This window comes from Oncorhynchus mykiss, chromosome 21, assembly GCF_057628025.1.
Source record: "Oncorhynchus mykiss isolate SJ-2025 chromosome 21, ASM5762802v1, whole genome shotgun sequence".
Classification (NCBI taxonomy): Eukaryota; Metazoa; Chordata; class Actinopteri; order Salmoniformes; family Salmonidae; genus Oncorhynchus; species Oncorhynchus mykiss.
Genome location: NC_143042.1, coordinates 12,206,249 through 12,227,649, shown reverse-complemented (window position 1 = coordinate 12,227,649; position 21,401 = coordinate 12,206,249). Strand labels below are relative to the sequence as shown.

At 43.6% G+C, this 21,401-nt stretch overlaps 2 protein-coding genes and 1 long non-coding RNA gene across 5 annotated transcripts in view; 2 read left to right on the top strand and 1 right to left on the bottom strand.

Annotated features, from left to right (window-relative positions):
* Positions 1–90: 90 nt before the first annotated feature.
* LOC110499988 (endoplasmic reticulum-Golgi intermediate compartment protein 2) lies at positions 91–11,219 on the top strand. Its single transcript, XM_090213777.1, has 14 exons — positions 91–970; positions 4,068–4,209; positions 4,312–4,420; positions 4,536–4,582; positions 4,735–4,802; positions 4,895–4,935; positions 5,447–5,548; positions 6,201–6,296; positions 7,153–7,208; positions 7,474–7,572; positions 8,041–8,138; positions 10,008–10,170; positions 10,328–10,407; positions 10,542–11,219. Exons 2-14 carry the CDS (start codon positions 4,104–4,106, stop codon positions 10,611–10,613), a joined length of 1,137 nt encoding a protein of 378 aa, XP_090069903.1. The 5' UTR covers positions 91–970; positions 4,068–4,103; the 3' UTR covers positions 10,614–11,219.
* Positions 11,220–11,467: 248 nt separating this feature from the next.
* LOC110499985 (fatty acyl-CoA reductase 1) overlaps positions 11,468–21,401 on the bottom strand; it is a 55,290-nt gene continuing 45,356 nt past the window's right edge. For all 3 annotated transcript variants that reach the window (XM_036957241.2, XM_090213775.1, XM_036957242.2), the window contains 6 exons: positions 21,170–21,288; positions 20,807–20,874; positions 15,514–15,685; positions 15,131–15,260; positions 14,739–14,866; positions 11,468–14,642 (listed from right to left, as the gene is read on the bottom strand). In XM_036957241.2, coding sequence (XP_036813136.1) covers positions 14,480–14,642; positions 14,739–14,866; positions 15,131–15,260; positions 15,514–15,685; positions 20,807–20,874; positions 21,170–21,288 — 780 coding nt within the window. In that variant the 3' untranslated portion in view covers positions 11,468–14,479. The remainder of the gene's footprint in view (positions 14,643–14,738; positions 14,867–15,130; positions 15,261–15,513; positions 15,686–20,806; positions 20,875–21,169; positions 21,289–21,401) is intronic.
* Positions 15,220–17,751, top strand: LOC118942909 (uncharacterized). Its single transcript, XR_005038556.2, has 3 exons — positions 15,220–15,308; positions 15,882–15,931; positions 17,323–17,751. It is a non-coding gene; the product is annotated as an uncharacterized LOC118942909 (long non-coding RNA).

Below are 21,401 nucleotides of genomic sequence, written 5' to 3'. Positions count from 1 at the left end.
TCAAAGCCCATCAGTCGTGATGGTGTGGATATGGCCTGGGGCGTTCCCTGAGGTTTCATGACAGCTCCCTGTGGGGAGCCACGCTGCTTTAATGAGCTGTTGTTACCATAGTCGGCGTGTCTGAATAAGCATCAGCCAGGCAGGACACTTCGCCTGCATTGGTCTATTTGAGCAGAATCGCATTAGTGGAAACCAAGACTGTTCTCAGGGCAGGGCTGGTTGTGGTTAGTTATTTTATAGTTGCGTCAGGGACAATTTTAGCTAACCCTAGCCCTAATTCTCATAACCTACTGATGTGAACTGTGCATGAGCCCAACAATGCCTCTTAATTAATTATAAAGTCTAAACAGCTGGGGTTACTTCAGTTGAAGAAGCAGTGTGTGCGCCAACATGCAGTCAGAGCAGGCCAATTATAAGAGATGAAAATATGTTAAAATGGAAAACGGAATTGCAATGTATACTTAATGTGTATGTTTTAAGTAAAAGGTATGTTGTAAAAACATTACCACACGAATGTATTGTGCAATAGCAAAATACTAGGCATGATATACCTAGGTCTAAAATTGTGAAGCTAATACAAATAGTTATCATCCTGTATACAAAATAGTTTTGAACTTAATAAAATGATGCAACATTTGGAATAATGTCCTACATTTTAGGGAACAAGCTTTGAAAGAAGACAAAGAATGCGGTGTGAGAGTATTTTCACGGGCTCGAGCGCCATCTGGTGTATAATGCGTAAAATGACAACACATTTAGAGCCATTCGCGAGCTCGTCGACAGGTGGCGCTAATGGAAAATGACCATTGACAGTTCATATTGCCTAGTGGGTGGTCGTGTTGCTAAAACAAGACAGCACCCGGTGAAGAACGCTAGAAGCTAACAAACGTATTTTTTCACTCGTTATAATGTTATAAATTGATACCTGCTTTGCAATCAATTTACCGGAGTATAGACGCATGAAACCAAGGTAAGAAGAGACAATTATGAATGAATGGTTCTCAGACAATCATGAGCATCTTTGCTAACTTGTTGTAGCTTACGTTGGTGATGCTGGTGTTGTTGTGTGGCTGTACGATGTTTACTATCACTAGCCATTGAAGGAAACACTATATATCCTATTGACGTTGGTGGGCTATTTCAGTTGTTTTGCATAGATAACGTTATTGCCCACGGACACGAATGTATATTGGGCTTGGTGCCCCCCCCGTTGCTTTCTAGCTAAAATTAAACTGATGAGGACTTCCTCATGCCGGTAGTGCTGAGCGATTAATGCTTTTTGAGGTCGGTTCGATTTCGGTTCATTATTAAAAAATAATCACAGATTTTGGTTTCGAATTTGGGTTAAATGCAGTAATAACACAGAATAAAACAATAAATATACTATGATGGTGGTAGTGACTGCTATCTTTTATTAACCATCATATTGACATTCATTTATTTCCGTTGTTTATATCATGTTTTCTTATTTGATGACTTTATTATTTAATTCTAAGTCATCATCTCATCCTATACAGCTGCTGCCTATGCTGTCTGACAAAATCACTATTTTGTAGTTCTTCAAAGTAAATAAGGCATACTTTTATGACTACTGAATACCAACTATCAATCACTTTGATCATGTATTTTCAGCTAGAGCTACCTGGCCAAGAAACAGCTGCTCTCAATAGAGGTGTCATAATACCCATAAAACCTAGCCATCAAAAGTGACCTTGTCCTAGAGAGATTTACACGGTTAACAAAACGTCACGCAAGGGTAAGCCTACACGAAACACAGCCATTATTTTAAGTGTTTCTAAAGTCCCCTATGGGAAACGTGAATGCTGGGAAAATGATTGGAACCATTTCCTTGTTTGGCCATGAGGTTTTATGAGTCTCACTGTGGTACTCCATATCCCCTCATGGTACCTTCTCCGCTGTGCAATCCGGTTTTCGAGCTGGTCACGGGTGCACCTCAGCCACGCTCAAGGTACTAAACGATATCATAACCGCTATCGATAAAAGATAGTACTGTGCAGCCGTCTTCATCGACCTGGCCAAGGCTTTCGACTCTGTCAATCACCGTATTCTTATCGGCAGACTCAACAGCTGTTGTTTCTCAAATGACTGCATCCCCTGGTTCACCAACTACTTCTCAGAGTTCAGTGTGTCAAATCGGAGGGCCTGTTGTCCGGACCTCTGGCAGTCTCTATGGGGGTACTACAGGGTTCAATTCTCAGGCTGACTCTTTTCTCTGTATATATCAACGATGTCGCTCTTGCTGCGGGTGATTCCCTGATCCACCTCTACGCAGACGACACCATTCTGTATACATCTGGCCCTTCTTTGAACACTGTGTTAACAAACCTCCAAACGAGCTTCAATGCCATACAACACTCCTTCGTGGCCTCCAACTGCTCTTAAACGCTAGTAAAACTAAATGCATGCTTTTCAACCATACGCTGCCCGCACCCGCCCAACTAGCATCACTATTCTGGACGGTTCTGACTTAGAATATGTGAACAACTACAAATACATAGGTGTCTGGCTAGACTAAACTCTCCTTCAGGACTCATATTAAACATCTCCAATCCAAAAATAATCTGGAATCGGCTTCCTATTTTGCAACAAAGCCTCCTTCACTCATGCTGCCAAACATACCCTTGTAAAACTGACTATCCTACCAATCCTCAACTTTGGCGATGTCATTTACAAAATAGCCTCCAACACTCTACTCAGCAAACTGGATGTAGTCTATCACAGTGCGATCCGTTTTGTCACCAAAGCCCCATATACCACCCACCACTTCGATCTGTATGCTCTAGTCGGCTGGCCCTCGCTACATATTCGTCGCCAGACCCACTGGCTCCAGGTCATCTATAAGTCTATGCTAGGTAAAGCTCCGCCTTATCTCAGCTCACTGGTCACGATAACAACACCCACCCGTAGCACGTGCTCCAGCAGGTATATCTCACGGGTCATCCCCAAAGCCAATTCCTCCTTTGGCTGCTTTTCCTTCCAGTTCTCTGCTGCCAATGACTGGAATGAATTGCAAAAATCGCTGAAGCTGGAGACTTTTTGACGCTGGAGACTATTTCCCTCACTAACTTTAAACATCAGCTATCTTAGCAGCTAACTGACCGCGGCAGTTGTACATAGCCCATCTGTAAATAGCCCATCCAATCTACCTACCGCAACCCCAAATTGTTTTTATTTACTTTTCTGCTCTTTTGCACTCCAGTATTTGTACTTGCACATCATCATCTGCACATCTATCACTCTAGTGATAATTTGCCAAATTGTAATTACTTCGCTACTATGGCCTATTTATTGCCTTACCCCCTCACGCCATTTGCAGACACTGTATAAAGACTTAATTTTTTTCTATTGTGTTATTGACTGTACACTTGTTTATTCCATGTGTAACTCTGTGTTGTTTGTGTCGCACTGCTTTGCTTTATCTTGGCCAGGTCACAGTTGTAAATGAGAACTTGTTCTCAACTAGCCTACCTGGTTCAATGAAGGTTAAAATATATTTATATATATATATATATATATATATATTATTTTTTTTAAATGGTCATGTGTTCCTGTCTCTCCCTCAGCAGGTGTAAAAACATTTTTTTTTAAATGACCTGACAAGTAGATGCAGAATTGATTATGGCTCATTGTAGTTAATTACCATGTTTTATGTGCTAAACTATGTCAAATATTGGCCTGTTGGAAACTACAACTCCCAACTACATCGCACAGTTCAGGCTGGAACTGATTTCTCGCTAGAGAAACTGCAATGCGCACATTGAGCTCACAGAAAAAATAAGGAATTAGTCATTTTAAAAACTGAAAAATAACCACCATTTTGGTTAATCGCTCAGCACTACATGTGGGTAGTAACTCATTTGAAAAAAACGACATAGTTAGTTGATTGGAAGAATGTGGTGTCAGTGACATTGCCAATCAATCCTAGCCAGGTATGACCGATGTGTGCAGCGATGATGGTGGTAACCTGCATATTGTTTAATTCCTATATTACACAGATTAGAGAAAAAAAACATAATGGACTATTCTGTATGATTTCACTTTCCCAGGTGTATGAAGGGAGGACGTGGAGAGTGGTCCTGAAGATGAGGCGTCTGTACAGGAAGAAAGCCCTGAGTCTGGTTAAGGAGCTGGATGCCTTCCCCAAGGTCCCAGAGAGCTATGTCGAGACCACAGCCACAGGGGGGACAGGTGAGATTTCACTCTCAATACTGCTCACATATGTCTGAATACTGATTCAATAGCCTCAACTTTGAATGATGTCGCTGATGTTCTTCTCTCGCCCATCCATAGTGTCCTTGATAGCATTCACTGCCATGGCACTGCTGGCCTTCTTTGAGTTCTTTGTGTATCGGGACACCTGGATGAAGTATGAATACGAAGTGGATAAAGATTTTTCAAGGTACATAGAAATGTTGATTTTGTTTCATCATGATAAGCTCTTATTTAAGACTGAACTATGTTTTACTGCCAATACATTATCTTGGAATCTGACAGTACTTTTTCTTCATTTACAGTAAATTGAGAATAAACATAGATATTACAGTTGCCATGAAATGCCAACGTAAGTATTCAGCCTTATCACACATTATTTATTGGAATCATTCATAAAATGTAGGCCTTCATATTTTGGGCATAATTAATGTGTTATGATGTACTGTATAATTTTGCCCACAACTCCCTGGAGCTAAAGATTGAGTTGGTGTGCTGTTTCAGATGTGGGTGCAGACATTCTGGACCTGGCAGAGACTATGATAACATCAAATGGTATTCAGTATGAGCCTGTGAGTAGATCACTGAGCATTCTATTACATACAAATAGACTTTGGTGATCCTAAACCCTGATCTATTTTCTTCCCTGTGTATAAATGTTCAGGTGATTTTTGAGCTGACCCCGCAGCAAAAACTGTGGCACAGGTAAGCAGTTTACTCAGTTAGTACATGTGCATGTCACTGTTGAAATATCACCCCACCACTTTGTAGGTGAACAGCTGAGGGTGGGGTAGAAATGTAACCACTCTCAAATTCATAGACAGAGCTATGGATCCAAGGACTGACCATCCATTATATCAGAATGATAGTTGTCCTTTTTTTTTGTTGAGCTTATACAGTGTTTGTTTTTTAAAAGTAAATTCATTATTAACAAAATAGTAAAACAAGCTTCTATTTTGGGTTCTGATTGGGTTAGACAGTTAAACTAAGCTCATGAGACATTTATCATGTTTTATTCTTAAATAATCAATGGCTATATATCATGCATTTAAAAGTAAAAATAAATAGGTAGTAATTGTAGATTAGTCCTTTAAGCACTTCGTTAATAGTCGGAAAATCTCACTCAACCACATTCCAAAAAACCCCAACTATTTTGTCGTCCTTCCTGTATGAAATGAGTAGTTAACGTGTTTCTCCCTCTCCCAACTCTCATTAGGACCCTGTTGCTGATACAGAACAGGCTGAGGGAGGAGCATTCTCTACAGGAGGTCTTGTACAAGAGTGTTCTAAAGGGAGCCCCTACGGCCTTGCCCCCTAGGTTAGTAGTCCCGCCTTGCCCCCTAAGTTAGTAGTCCCGCCTTGCCCACTAGGTTAGTAGTCCCGCCTTGCCCACTAGGTTAGTAGTCCCGCCTTGCCCACTAGGTTAGTAGTCCCGCCTTGCCCACTAGGTTAGTAGTCCCGCCTTGCCCACTAGGTTAGTAGTCCCGCCTTGCCCACTAGGTTAGTAGTCCCGCCTTGCCCACTAGGTTAGTAGTCCCGCCTTGCCCACTAGGTTAGTAGTCCCGCCTTGCCCACTAGGTTAGTAGTCCCGCCTTGCCCACTAGGTTAGTAGTCCCGCCTTGCCCACTAGGTTAGTAGTCCCGCCTTGCTCCCTAGGTTAGTAGTCCCGCCTTGCTCCCTAGGTTAGTAGTCCCGCCTTGCTCCCTAGGTTAGTAGTCCCGCCTTGCTCCCTAGGTTAGTAGGCCCGCCTTGCCCCCCCTAGGTTAGTAGGCCCGCCTTGCCCCCCCAAGGTTAGTAGGCCCGCCTTGCCCCCCCCCCCCCCCCAGGTTAGTAGGCCCACCTTGGTCCCCCCACGGTTAGTAGTTACTATGGCTCTCAAATGCAAAATTCATCACTACTGAGGTGATGGGAAAATGCATTAAGTACAGATGTTTTCCTACAAAGGTAATAGTATGTGTGTGTGTCTTCAGAGAGGGCACCGCCTCAGAGCCCTTAAGTGCCTGTAGGATACATGGGCACGTCTACGTCAACAAAGTGGCTGGGAACTTCCACATCACAGTGGGAAAGTAAGATACCGATACACTTTCCTATAAGCACAATATATTTAAGCAACGAGGCCCGAGGAGGTGTGGTACATGGCCAATATTCCACGGCTAAGGGCTGTTCTTATGCACAACGTAACGTGGAGTGCCTGGACACAGCACTTAGCCGAGGTATATTGGCCATATATCACAAACCCCCGAGGAGCATTATTGCTATTAGAAACTGGTTATCAACGTAATTAGGGCAGTGAAACTAAACGTTTTGTCATACCCATGGTATATGGTCTGATATACCATGGCCTTCAGCCAATGAGAATTCAGGGCTCAAACCACCCTGCTTATAATTAAGCAGTCGTGCCTAAGGGGGTGTGGTGTATGGCCAATATACCATGGTTAATGGCCGTTCTTAGTCACGACGCAACACAGAGTGCTTTGGATACAGCCCTTAGCTGTGGTATATTGGCCATATACCACAAACCCCTGGAGTGCCTTATTGCTATTATAAATTGGTTACCAACGTAATTAGACCAGTAAATAGTAATGTTTTGTCATACCCATGGTATACAGTCTGATATACCACGGCTTTCAACCAATCAGCATTCAGGGCCTGAACAACCGTTTTGTTATTTAATAGTGCATTTTGAATGTAAATCATTCTTTATGGGTGTAATGGGGGAAAGCTATGTAATACAGCCAAAGACTCAGAGGCTCATGGAGTTTATCTCATACGTTAGAAGCTTCCAAGCTCCACAAATTGATGCCATGAATGATTTATGAGTCTATATGTCTGATGGGTAAAAGGGCACTCAACCTATAGAGCACAGTATATTTATTTTTGATGAAAATGCTCCTCACGCTTCTAACCCTCTGTCTTTCTCAGGCCTATTCATCATCCTCGTGGCCATGCTCATATAGCAGCTTTTGTAAGCCATGACAGTAAGTTCTCTGCCAGCCTGACCAGGAAAGGGTGACACTCATTTGCATAAGTTATTTGTTTTTGACAAGGACACCGTTAGTACTGTTCTTTGGTTGCTTACATTTAATCTGCATTTCCATGTTTCAAGTGATAGATAAGAGCAGTATGTATTCTAATGCAGTGCCAAATAACTATTTTCTCAGAATGATTCACTCCCAAATATAGGTTTTCACTGTCCTATTTCACCTGACTGAATGTGAGCTGGGTTTCATCAATGCATTGCAGCGTACAACTTCTCCCATCGGATAGACCATTTGTCTTTCGGAGAAGAGATCCCCGGCATCATCAATCCTCTGGACGGGACAGAGAAAATCACCAGCAACCGTAAGTTACTGATCCTCCTCACCGAGACCAGGAAGTAAAACACATTAATATGTTCTTATCAAACATCATTCAACTGTTAATCAATGTGTAGCTATGACTACAGAATGGTAGAGCTGTAAGTGACTGTATATTGAGGTACTTTGTAGCAACAATATTGTGTTGTGAATAAGCCACACTGTCAAAACCCAGACTGTGTGTAGGCTGATTATGTACATGAGCTCTGATCCACACTTCCAGCCTATTCTGCTCAGCATGGCGTCATGAGTTTGCAGGGAGAAAATGTAGCTATTTGTATCCATTTGAAGTGGATTCACTGCAGTCTTGCTTTCACTCACTTGCCGTTCAAAGCCGCCTAGTTTCTCCAGGGGAAATAACTGAAGCCCCCTATTTCACCTTTCTGTGTAGTCTGTGTAGTCTGTCACTAGATGGATGGGTTTAAAGGCTTTGCTCTTTGTCTTGTTGTTGCAGATAATGAGATGTTCCAGTATTTCATTACGGTGGTTCCTACCAAACTGCACACGTCCAAGGTGTCGGCAGACACACACCAGTTCTCTGTGACGGAGAGGGTAAGTCCTGATTTAGGCACAGATCTAGTATCAGCTTGCCTTCCCCAAATCCTCATATTAACCATCAGGGGGAAAGGAATTCTATTTGATGTTGACCACGATGGAGGATGCTGCGGTGGGTTCAGATGATGGATCAGTCTCCTCATCCATCCATCCATCCAGTCCAGTCCATTCAGCTCCCTCTGCTGGCTGCCAGAAGTTACTTCTAGCTCTGCTGTATAACACCACATCACAACCTGAGACAGTCATAGATTTCTCTTACAAACACACAAAGGCTAGATGCTAGAAAGGTGTGTGCGTGTTAGAAGTCGACTGATTAATCGGCTTGGCCGATTTTTAATTAGTGCCGATTTCAAAACAATCGGTAATCTGCATTTTTGGACGCCGATTATAATGCAATCCACGAGGAGACTGCGTGGCAAGCTGACCACCTGTTACACGAGTGCAGCATCAAAAGAACCTTGAGGCTGCAAGGAGCCAAGGTAAATTGCTAGCTAGCATTAGACTTATCTTATAAAAAAACAATCAATCTTAACATAATCACTAGTTAACTACACATGGTTGATGATATGACTAGTTTAACTAGCTTGTCCTGCGTTGCATATAATCGATGCTGTGCCTGTTAATTTATCATCGAATCACAGCCGCCTACGCCAAACGGGTGATGATTTAACAAAAGCACATTTGTGAAAAAAGCACAATCGTTGCACCAATGTACCTAACCATAAACATCAATGTTTTTCTTAAAATCAATACACAACTATATCTTTAAAAAGATAACTGCATATTTAGTTCAAATAAGTTCATGTTAGCAGGCAATATTAACTAGGGAAATTGTGTCATTTCTCTTGCGTTCAGTGGAAGCAGCGTCAGTGTATACACACAGTCAGTGTATACGCACAGTTTGGGCCGCCTGGCTCGTTGCGAACTGTGAACCATTTTTTCCTAACATTGACCATAATTAATTTGCCAGAATTGTACATAATTATGCATATCATTGAACGTTGTGCAATGTCACAGCAATATTTAGACATAGGGTTGCCACCCGTTCGATAAAATACAGGACGGTTCCGTATTTCACTGAAGAATAAACGTTTTGTTTTCGAAATGATAGTTTCCAGATTTGACTATATTAATGACCTAAGGCTCGTATTTCTGTGTGTTTTATTATATTATAATCAAGTCTATGATTTGATAGAGCAGTCTGACTGAGCGGCGGTAGGCAGCAGCAGCAGGCTCGTAAGCATTCATGCAAACAGCACTTTTGTGCGTTTGCCAGCAGCTCTTAGCAATGCTTGAAGCCTATCAACTCCCAAGATTAGGCTGGCAATACAATAGTGCCTATAAGAACATCCAAAAGTCAAAGGTATATGAAATACAAATGGTATAGAGAGAAATAGTCCTATAATTCCTATAATAACTACAACCTAAAACTTCTTAACTGGGAATATTGAAGACTCATGTTAAAAGGAACTACCAGCTTTCATATGTTCTCATGTTCTGAGCAAGGAACTGAAACGTTAGCTTTTTTACATGGTACATATTACACTTTTACTTTCTTCTCCAACACTGTGTTTTTGCATTGTTTAAACCAAATTGAACATGTTTCATTATTTATTTGAGACTAAATTGCATGTATTTATGTATTATATTAAGTTTAAATATAAGTGTTCATTCAGTATTGTTGTAATTGTCATTATTACAAATATATACGTAAAAATTGTCCGATTAACCGGTATCAGCTTTTTCTGGTCCTCCAATGATCAGTATCGGTGTTGAAAAAATCAGAATTGGTCGACCTCTAGTGTGTGTGTGTGTAAAGGAGAGATTAACCCCCACCCCACTCTACCTACCCACTGTCTGGTCTAGGAGCGGGTGATCAACCATGCGGCGGGCAGCCACGGTGTGTCAGGGATCTTTATGAAGTACGACACCAGCTCTCTGATGGTGACGGTCAGTGAGCAGCACATGCCCCTCTGGCAGTTCCTGGTACGACTCTGTGGCATCATCGGGGGTATCTTCTCCACCACAGGTCCAGACAACACTCACTCTTACCACCCAGTGTCATGGGCAGACCTCATACTGTTCATGTCTCACAAATCATTCCACAGTTGCTTTGCCAGCCTGATACTGTGCCACGTTAGAGAAATGCACCCTGAACTTCTTCATTGATATTCTCTCTCCCACAGGCATGATCCATGGGTTTGTTGGCTTCTGTTTCGACATAGTCTGCTGTCGCTTCAAACTAGGCCCATATAAACCTAGAGAGGTGAGCCAAGTCTTCTTTATTGCCACGAAAACTATGTCACAAAATGATGGTAAATCCTTCCATGTACCAGGTTCCCTGTGTCTCACTGGTAGTAGTGTATTTACACTGTACCTCTGCATGTTCTCTATTTCCAGGTGGTTCTCCCAGATCCCCATGTGAACAATTGTGCTGCTCCGCTCCTGACGGACAACCACGTACAGGAGTAGCCCTGTGACCTGCCTTCATATCCACAAAGCTCTCTGAGTAGGAGTGCTGAGCTTGGATCAGTTTTGCCCTTTTAAGATAAGATTGTATTGACAGATCCTAGATCAGCACTCCTACTGTGAGACGCTTTGTGGATATGGGACCTGGAGCCTGCTGCTGATCATGCACATACTGTCCCTTCACCTGTGGGGGAATCCAGGAAGAGAAGTCTCCAATCACAAGTATGTGGATTGCTGGGATTTTGGTTTGAACCAAATAAGAGTAAACTGATTAGGATCTGACAATCATAATTGTTCTATTTATTGTTTTGGACAGTATCCTCATATGACTACCATTATAATATATTTATATCCTGTAAATATGTATTTTACACTGGAAAATGGAAAGCAGCTAACTCCCCAGTTTTATCAGGCTTAGTGTGTAAAGGTATTGGGACGTTGTCATCTGTAAGTTAGGCTGAATGAAATCTGATCCTTCTATGTTATCATTCATACCATTAACTTGCATGTCATGTTTGTTCTATTTCTATCTATTTACACTGTTGTTCAGTATCTGTTTCACATCTGTCAATGGGAGATGTCCTATTAAACGTGTTTTAGTGCACTTCATATTCATTTAAATCTCTCGTTTGGTATCCCACTATCTTCTGGTGATGGTGCCTGCGCTTACACAGGCAGTCCATTTCGGATCTTTTTTTCCCACTAATTGGTCTTTTGACCAATCTCTCAAAAGACCAATTAGTGAAAAAAAGATCAGAATTGGGCTGCCTGTATAAACACAGCCATGGAAGTAGGCTAAATCTATTTTCTACATGAGGCAGCAGTGTATGAAGCAGAATGATTAGCACACTGACCAATTTGTTGTCTTTTGGTTTATTCATGTTTTGCCAAACAGTGTTTTCAGAGCAGAAATAGAGGGTCATTTAACATTTGAAAAAGGAAAATGAAACAAAATAAACAGTCATAAGTGTTGCAGTTTACAGAACATTGCCCAGTTAGCTCTGATCTACCCACAGTGCTCTGCTTCCACTATGTATCATAACAAAGACACTGCTTTGTTATCAACATGACAGATGCCAAGATCCGTAACAAGCAGGACATTTTGTACAACTTCATTGTACAGAAAAGGCCATTTTCTGTATTTGGCGTGCGTTTGGTTCATAATTCCTTACTGAATTTAGGAAAGGACGGTCACCATTGTTGCACACCATTACTGGCTCACATATAAATGTTTTTCCAGAGGGAGGATTTGGGGTACATTTAGTCAAGACTTCTACCATAGATACTGTATATAGCTGTATCAACGAATAAAATTGGACTACTGCTGTCTGCCACAAGTAACACTACAGATCTAGTCTGGGGAGTTCTGTGGTAGAGTCAGACTCCTGAAGAATCAACCCTCAGGAATACTACTCTTTTAGGTAGTCTAGAAAAATAATATAGAACTTCAACTATTTACACATCTTCCACACTTATATACGATACTGTCACCATCTACAGAGCATTTGGAAAGTATTCAGACCCCTGGACTTTTTCCACACTTTGTTACATTACAGCCTTATTCTAAAATTGTCCCCCCCCTCAATACCCCATAATGAGAAAGCAAAAACAGGGATTTTAGAAATTTTAGCAAAGTATCACATTTACATAAATATTCAGACCCTTTAGTCAGTTCTTTGTTGAAGCACCTTTGGCAGTGATTACAGCCTTGAGTCTTCTTGGGTGTGACGCTACAAGCTTGGCACATCTGTATTTGGGGAATTTCTCCCATTCTTCTCTGCAGGTCCTCTCAAGCTCTGTCAGGTTGGATGGGGAGCGTCGCTGCACAGCTATTTTCAGGTCTCTCCAGAGATGTTTGATCTGGTTCAAGTCCGGGCTCTGGCTGGGCCACGGACATTCAGAGACTTGTCCCTAAGCCACTCCTGCATTGTCTTGGCTGTGTCCTAAGGGTCGTTGTCCTGTTGGAAGGTGAACCTTTGTCCCAGTCTGATGTCCTGAGTGCTCTGGAGCAGGTTTTTCATCAAGGATATCTCTGTACTTTGCTCCATTCATCTTTCCTTCTATCCTGACTAGTCTCCCAGTCCCTGCCGCTGAAAAACATCCCCACAGCATAATGCTGCCACCACCATCTTTCACTGTAGGGATGGTGCCAGGTTTCCTCCAGATGTGATGATTGCTGGGCAGCCAGCTCTAGGAAGAGTTTTGGTGGTTCCAAACCTCTTCCATTTATGATGGAGGCCACTGTGTTCGTCGGGACCTTCAATGCTGCAGAAATCTTTTGGTACCCTTCCCCAGATCTGTGCCTCGACACAATCCTGTCTCGGAGCTCTACGGACAATTCCTTTGACCTCATGGCTTGGTTTTTGCTCTGACATGCACTGTCAGCTGTGGGACCTTAGACAGGTGTGCGCCTTTCCAAATCATGTCCAATCAATTGAATTTACCACAGATGGACTCCAAGTTGTAGAAACATCTCAAGGATGATCAATGGAAACAGGATGCTCCTGAGCTAAATTTCGAGTCTCATAGAAAATGTCTGAATACTTGTGTAAATAGGGTATTTGTTTTTTATGAGTTTGAAAAAATGTCTAAACCTGTTTTCGCTTTGTCATTATGAGGTAGTGTTTGTAGATTGAGGAAAAACATGTATTTAATACATTTTAGAACAAGGCTGTATGTAACATTTGGAAAAAGTCAAGGGGTCTGAATACTTTCCGAATGCACTGTACCACTTACATAAGACAAGCCTTAGTTTGACGCAATTATTTATAAAGATGAAAAAATAGTAAACTTAGTTTCAAAATAAACTGCTGTACAAAACAGGTAAAAAGTGGACAAACGGTAAAACAAAGAATGAGTCTTATGCGTTGTGTCAATCATACCGATGGCAATATTCAGTAGTCATCAACCAGGTCAGATGTTTGTAGTACTTCAGTAGTAGTCTCCAGTGGGCTCCATTCAATCCGCATCACAGAAGTTCAGCTTTACAGCATGATTGAAACAAAAGGAATGTACCTGCTTTTGCAGACTGCATTCACGGTAAAAGCTGCATGTGTTGGCTCAATTGGAAATTACCTTTTTTAATTTATATCACAGAGTCTGTAACGCTTCAACTTTACAGATTGAATAAAGCCTTTAATGTGATCAACACCGAAGTTACTCTCGGATATCCTTAGCTGGCCTCGCTACAGAGTGCAGGTTCCCAAATATTCTGTCAGTACAAACCAATACAAGGTAAAAACACTTCGCCCATGGAAGAAGAGAGGAGGCCTGACATACAGTATTTCAAGTATGCAAAAAAATCCTCTTCTATGACATTGTGTCTGGGTTGGGGAGGACGTAAACTATGAGCAAAAATGTGGGGAGAGTATACAATGAGTTTATTGTTGCACATGTAATCTGTCGCTTTAAGAATAGCCGTAGTTAGAAAAGAAATAACACTTACATAGTGGTTTTACTGTATGACGTACAACAGGGTCAGAAGGAACAGTGTCTGGTTGAGGAGTGGGGTTGTGTGCTGCTGGAGGTCTGAGGGGTGAGGTCTGGTTGAGGAGTGGGGTTGGGTGCTGCTGGAGGTCTGAGGGGTGTGGTCTGGTTGAGGAGTGGGGTTGTGTGCTTCTGGAGATCTGAGGGGTGAGGTCTGGTTGAGGAGTGGGGTTGTGTGCTGCTGAAGGTCTGAGGGGTGTGGTCTGGTTGAGGAGTGGGGTTGTGTGCTGCTGGAGGTCTGAGGGGTGAGGTCTGGTTGAGGAGTGGGGTTGTGTGCCGCTGGAGGTCTGAGGGGTGGGGTTGGGTGCTGCTGGAGGTCTGAGGGGTGTGGTCTGGTTGAGGTGGTGAGCAGGGCGTTCAGCTGGTCAACGGTCAGTTGGTCATCAGTTGGTGAGTGTGCTGGAGGCCCTGAAGTAGGAGAGGAACTTGAAGCAGAGGCTGACCACAAAGTACCAGATGTTCCTAGCCATCTGAGAGCGGGCGATGAACACCCTCCAGATGAAGACCAGCAGTAGAGTGTTGAATGTGTAGCGGATGTTCCTCAGCCTGAGGGAGGGAGTTGGAAGTACACACTGTCATTTACATCCTTCTTGAAAATAAGACAGGAACAAACACAGTCAGTCCTGTAAGTAGTCTACTCACTTCCTGAGGTGTTGCCTGGCTGCAGGGATGTCGGACATGTCTTCATTCAGAACGTACTTCTTGGTGCCTATGCAGTAGTTCTCGATGTACTCCGGCCAGTTCAGCTGACGCACGTCAAAGTTGAATGTCTGGGGGAGAGAGTTAGGATGTTGATGTGCGGTAAGACATGGCTATTATGGTCACATTCAGGCGATTATGGGACATCTATAATTTAACCCTCTGAAAATGAATGATGTAAGTATTAGTGACCTGTTGTCTTAATCAATAAAGCTGTTTGAGCTGAAGTGATGGCTTGGTGGCATTACTAGGTGTTAAACATACCATTTGACTATATACATCAACATGCGGAGGAGATACAGTGTGTGCATAGATGGATGCTGAGTCTACTGTACCTTCCTGTCCTCAGGGCTGAGCTGGCTCATCAGCATGTTCATGTTCTCTGAGTTCCACTCCCAGTCCTGACTGCTGAAGTACTCCAGCAGGCCGATGGCCTTGTGCAGCCGGTTGAAGATACGCATCATCCTACACAGAGAGAGCGGAATGGAGGATCTCAGTCCAAATGTGCTGCATGTATGTTTATAACGCAATTGAAATGTTTGTTTCACTGAAGATCACTTGTATGCAGCAAACACTGATTTCTTAATGATTACAGATAATTTGATATATTTTTACATCACACTGTTGAGTGGGTTGAAAACAAGTAGGTAGTTCAATTTTCATAGACCGAACAATGGTCTAGTGATAATGCTGATTGTCAGGACATTAGAATTCTTACTGGGGTTTCTGTCCAGACAGTCTCAGGTAGAGGTCGTAGATGAGGGCAGGGAACTTGTGGCTGACCAGGACCCAATACTGGTTCATCAGGTAGTTGGAGGTGATGTTGGCGTTGGGCCTTCTGAAAGCCTGCTCCAGAGGGTTCCTCTTGAAGCTGGACATCACATGGTGCTCTGAGAGAGAAAATACAAAGGAGTTACAAATGTGAAGGAATCTGACATCCCTATCTTACAGCTCTATTCTGTTGTGGCATTTTAAGATGAGTAACGTTAAGGACGTGCCTTTCACATCTTCCTCAGCCACTATATTAGAGAATTGAGATGTATTCAGGGGTGTGGTTTTCTGTTGCACTAATGACCTCATTCACAGCAGCTGCACACCTTCCCCACCTGGCTGCAATCAAGGCTGCTCAAACCAAGGTAAAACTACTGGGGGAACAGTGGGTGATACTGGTGTGAATTTGTTCCTGTGTGATTTCCTTTGAAGACTCGTGACCTACCAGCCTCTATAAAGAAGTGAACAGGCTTGCGAGGTTAGTTCCCCCTGTGTTGAAGACTATCTGGGGTAAGCCCGAGGGTAGCGCTCTCCTGTGTAGAAGACTATCCGGGGTAAGCCCGAGGGTAGCTCTCTCCTGTGTAGAAGATGATCCGGGGTAAGCCCGAGGGTAGCTCTCTCCTGTGTAGAAGACTATCCGGTGTAAGCCCGAGGGTAGCTCTCTCCTGTGTAGAAGACTATCCGGGGTAAGCCCGAGGGTAGCTCTCTCCTGTGTAGAAGACTATCCGGGGTAAGCCCGAGGGTAGCTCTCTCCTGTGTAGAAAACTATCCGGGGTAAGCCCGAGGGTAGCTCTCTCCTGTGTAGAAGATGATCCGGGGTAAGCCCGAGGGTAGCTCTCTCCTGTGTAGAAGACTATCCGGTGTAAGCCCGAGGGTAGCTCTCTCCTGTGTAGAAGACTATCCGGGTAAGCCCGAGGGTAGCTCTCTCCTGTGTAGAAGACTATCCGGGGTAAGCCCGAGGGTAGCTCTCTCCTGTGTAGAAGACTTTCCGGGGTAAGTCCGAGGGTAGCTCTCTCCTGTGTAGAAGACTATCCGGGGTAAGTCCGAGGGTAGCTCTCTCCTGTGTAGAAGACTATCCGGGGTAAGCCCGAGGGTAGCTCTCTCCTGTGTAGAAGACTATCCGGGGTAAGTCCGAGGGTAGCTCTCTCCTGTGTAGAAGACTATCCGGGGTAAGCCCGAGGGTAGCTCTCTCCTGTGTAGAAGACTATCCGGGGTAAGCCCGAGGGTAGCTCTCTCCTGTGTAGAAGACTATCCGGTGTAAGCCCGAGGGTAGCTCTCTCCTGTGTAGAAGACTATCCGGGGTAAGCCCGAGGGTAGCTCTCTCCTGTGTAGAAGACTATCCGGGGTAAGCCCGAGGGTAGCTCTCTCCTGTGTAGAAGACTATCCGGGGTAAGCCCGAGGGTAGCTCTCTCCTGTGTAGAAGACTATCCGGGGTAAGCCCGAGGGTAGCTCTCTCCTGTGTAGAAGACTATCCGGGGTAAGCCCGAGGGTAGCTCTCTCCTGTGTAGAAGACTATCCGGGGTAAGCCCGAGGGTAGCTCTCTCCTGTGTAGAAGACTATCCGGGGTAAGCCCGAGGGTAGCTCTCTCCTGTGTAGAAGACTATCCGGGGTAAGTCCGAGGGTAGCTCTCTCCTGTGTAGAAGACTATCCGGGGTAAGCACGAGGGTAGCTCTCTCCTGTTGAGTTGTAGTTTTGTCATTTTGGCTTTCCCATTTAATTTATTCCCTCTAACTGTTTTAGTGTTTTTGTTTTCAAGTTGATCATCACTTTTGAGACATCTCCACAAGATGAGAGCCAAGTGGAGGAAGAACCGTACGCACAGGCTGAAACGTTAAAGGTGGAAAATGAGGCAGAGGTCCAAGTAGACTGGGCCCATCCCCTACAGCTGTGATACCCCTCCCAAGACCACTCTGGTGATTGAAGCCTGCAGCCCATGTGAACCATGGTTGTCTGAAGCCAACCTCATTGCAATGGAGTAAAGGACAGATCCTGGCTACCCAGCCCTCTACTATGCTAATGGAGGCTGGCCAGCAACGACTACTGGAGAATGGCGAGGAAAACTTGAGAAATTATCTCCTGTCATTGAACTCTGGACTTTTACCACCTGCCCAGCATTTTATTTGTTGTAAAGACTTGTATACATCTTTTGTTTATTAACTACAAAATAGAGAACCATTTATATTGGTTAAACCCTTGTCTATTATGTTGTGGTACCGCCCCTTCACCTTCCATTATACCCAGACTAGATGTAACACAGTAAATGTAAGTCCGGGACACTCTTTATTACATGTTACTTTTGCCTTACGCAGACTAATGTCTAGCAACCCAAAGGTTGTGTTTTAATCTCCTCACAGACCATTTTAGCTAATTAGCAACTACAATACTTAGCATGTTGGCTAACCTTAACACCCCCCCCCCCCCCCCCCCCCCCTTTGCCTCATTAGCGTTAGTCATCTAGCTAATGTTAGCCACAACCAATTGGAATGCAATATATCCCTTACAGTAACTGTAGTCAACTGTGGTATTTTGGATGTAGTAATTGCTGCATTTATACTCTAGCCCAATTGCAATCTTTTTTCATAAGGGATGTTTTGCAAATTCTTAACATGCTGTAAGATTTGCAATTCATGAAATGAGACCTCTACAAATGAATACATCTCATCCTAAATGGAGTGTCTTGGATTTAAGTACAAAATGCTCGGAGACCACGTGCCACACATGACCCTTCGAAGAATCAAAGCCGCACCATGCTCCAGCACATTTCTGTGGATGATCAACGCTCCATCATTTGTTCTAAGATCTTAACTCTAAGTAGAACAATATTTTGGGAAGGGATGAAATATTTTTTTGCCAGGATTCTATCTGATCGTGATTTGTTGGTTATGTGCCATTGAAAGGGAGAACATGCTGTGTTTACCTTGAGCACTGCCTTTACAAGGTGCATAGCTGACAACGGGTCATGTTATTGAATCTCGGCCACAGTGAATATTCTACACTAACAAGAGTTGAAAGATGGTTTTGGTGTTGAGGGTGTGTGTTCTTCGATAGGGAAAGGTAACACAAGTATACATTTTTTGAAAAAGGACATCAGCAAGATTAGATCCTGTGACCTTCTGGTCCCAATCCCTGCGCCTAGTCCACTGCGCTAGTAGGGGGGAGGGTAGCAACTTTGTTTTTTCACGTATTTAATGCTGTTCCGTCGAAGTTTAAAAAAAACTAAGATTAGAAATGTAATTAGTTAAAAATGTTTGGTAAGGAAATCAAAATTCAGAACCAGGATTCGAACTGGCAACCTTTTGGGTCAAAATCCATGTTGAATGCCCTCCATCCACCTCCAACCTACCTCCCTGAGAGCATTTATTTTATTTGACTCTCATCTGTAAACTCCACCCATTGATTTGGTAGTCTAAGCTCTGCCCACTTAGTTTTCATCCAACCAATCACATTTGTTCTGCCCTAGAAAGTGGAGCTTCCCTCAGAACAAGATTGAGGCCGGGGATCAATTCATGGTGCTGTTAAATGGTACATTGTCGGGTGTCTAGTGCGCTGTTCTATAACAAGCCTTGGATTGAATCCCAGCCTGAATGAGGAAAACTCCTGAGCACTATTCCATGGCTCTTTCTCAATTCAAGGGCTCCTTCATCGATTCCTTGGGAGATTCTCTATTGCACAAAAGTCCAGCCTCTCCTCAGTGATAAGTGGTCATGAAGAGTGTCAATTCATTTGCAAGCTATCAGAGGAGTGTCATCCAGTCCTCGATAGCCTCCTCTCGCCAAGGATAATCATAGCTGCTAGCGCCGAAGTGTTTTAAACTTTGCCACACCCCCTTTGAATCAGCTGTTTTCTCGAAGGAGAAATACTTTACTTATTCTTTTATCTATAGAATGTATTGCGCAAGTAGCTATATTAGTTTTTATTACTTTGTATTTTGTGATTCCTCCTCTGTAAACGTTATTTGCCTGATGTCGAGCGAGTGAATGACCATCTAATTTCTTGCAAGAGCATTTCCCACCACGTTCCCTCTCCTTACTGCCGCTCCTCAAATATATTGACCTTTTTCAAAACGGGGTGAGAAACGGACAGTGGACAGAAGGCGACCAAAACCAATTAAGGTACCAGAATGTTGATAACATATCCAGCCAGCTAACCTCCAACTTCCCTAAACAGCCCCATGGGCCCCCTAGACCCAGTTTGATTAGCTTGATTCTTAGCTCTTATGTGGTCCGGTAGATTAGTGCCCGCTATCCCAGGTTTATAACAGCGAGGCAGAGTGATGAGCCCTAATCCCTCTGCCAGCCATCTGGTGGCAATTTCCCAGAGTGAAAGGAGCAGATTCACTAATCTGATAGTATAGGGACCCTGGCTGTCGCCCGCTACCGCGCTAATCTGAGCCTGACAGATACCCGGCCTGCATGCATCCTTTTCATCTCATCACTGGGATATACTGTAGATGATGGGCTGGGAGGTGAGCTGCCTCCACAACCAAAATGCTGGTGGGGGTGATGATTTCATGATGACACTTTGCCTCTACTTGTTATTGTTTGGGCAACTGTGCTTTACTGCTGATGGGAGTTGTCATTTGGGCAGATCCACAGTGGTGAGGTCAAACAGATGTAATGTTCTACTAGCTGCCAGAAGGTGGCAGTAAACCCTCACCACTGTCAAATCCCTGGGCATCTAATTATGACAGATCATTTATCCACCTGCTTCCCACTGCTACACCATTCAAACTGATTTAGGAGAACCAGGACTGACAGACAACCCACCGTTTCATATCCCTGGTGGGAATGTATGATGCATAGTGACAACACCATCAACCAAATGGATCACTAGTCACTTTAATAATGCCACTTTAATAATGTTTACATATCTTGCATTACTCATCTCATATGTATATGCTGTATTTTATACCATCTATTGCATCTTGCCGCTCTGTCATTGCCCCTCCACATATTTATATGTATATATTCTTATTCCATTCCTATACTTAGATTTGTGTGTATTAGGTAGTTGTGGAATTGTTAGATATTGCTACACTGTTGGAACTAGACGCACAAGCATTTCGCTACACTCGCAATAACATTTGCTAACCATGTGTATGTGACCAATAAGATTTGATTTGATCAAGATTTCAACTACTAAAGTACACTGATTTATGAGGACGGAAGCCACAGTGGCAGATGAACAAGCACTAATGATGTCACTATAACAGGCAGACAAACTGACAGACAGATACCTACCGATCTCTCCCCAGTGGAAAGGGTTGATGCCGCCCGTTGTGCAGTTGTAAACCAGCGCTGCTTTGGGTCTGCAAGGGAGCAGAGAGAGGAGGTCAGAGGGGTCAAGTGTTAAAGGGATCAAAGGGGAGGGTCCATTAGGAAACATCTATAAAATGAGCCCAGGAACACAAATCACATCAATTGAAAACACTGGGCTTCCTCATCAGTCAATGGTGTAGAGCTGGGGAGATGTGTTCGAACAAACTGGGCTAAGGTAGGTTTACAGGAGAACTTCCTGCAGGTCAATATGGGGGGTGTTTGTTTGTGTGGGTTAAACCATACAGTCATTGGTCAAACCATATTCCACCTGGGGGGAAAGTTAACCTGTGCACTGCCGTGTACCAGCCAGCGGCCAGGGTCAGGTTGATGACCACGTCCACGGGGATGAGGTCCGCCACCGCATCATTGTTGGCTCTCATGGTGCGCAGGATGCCCTTCCCCGCCTGATCAGACAGGACACAGGGTTACCACCACATCTCATAATCACCTGATCATCGTTTAAACTAGTGGCATCAAAATGAGTATATGAAAAATACAACGTAATAAGTATATCCTG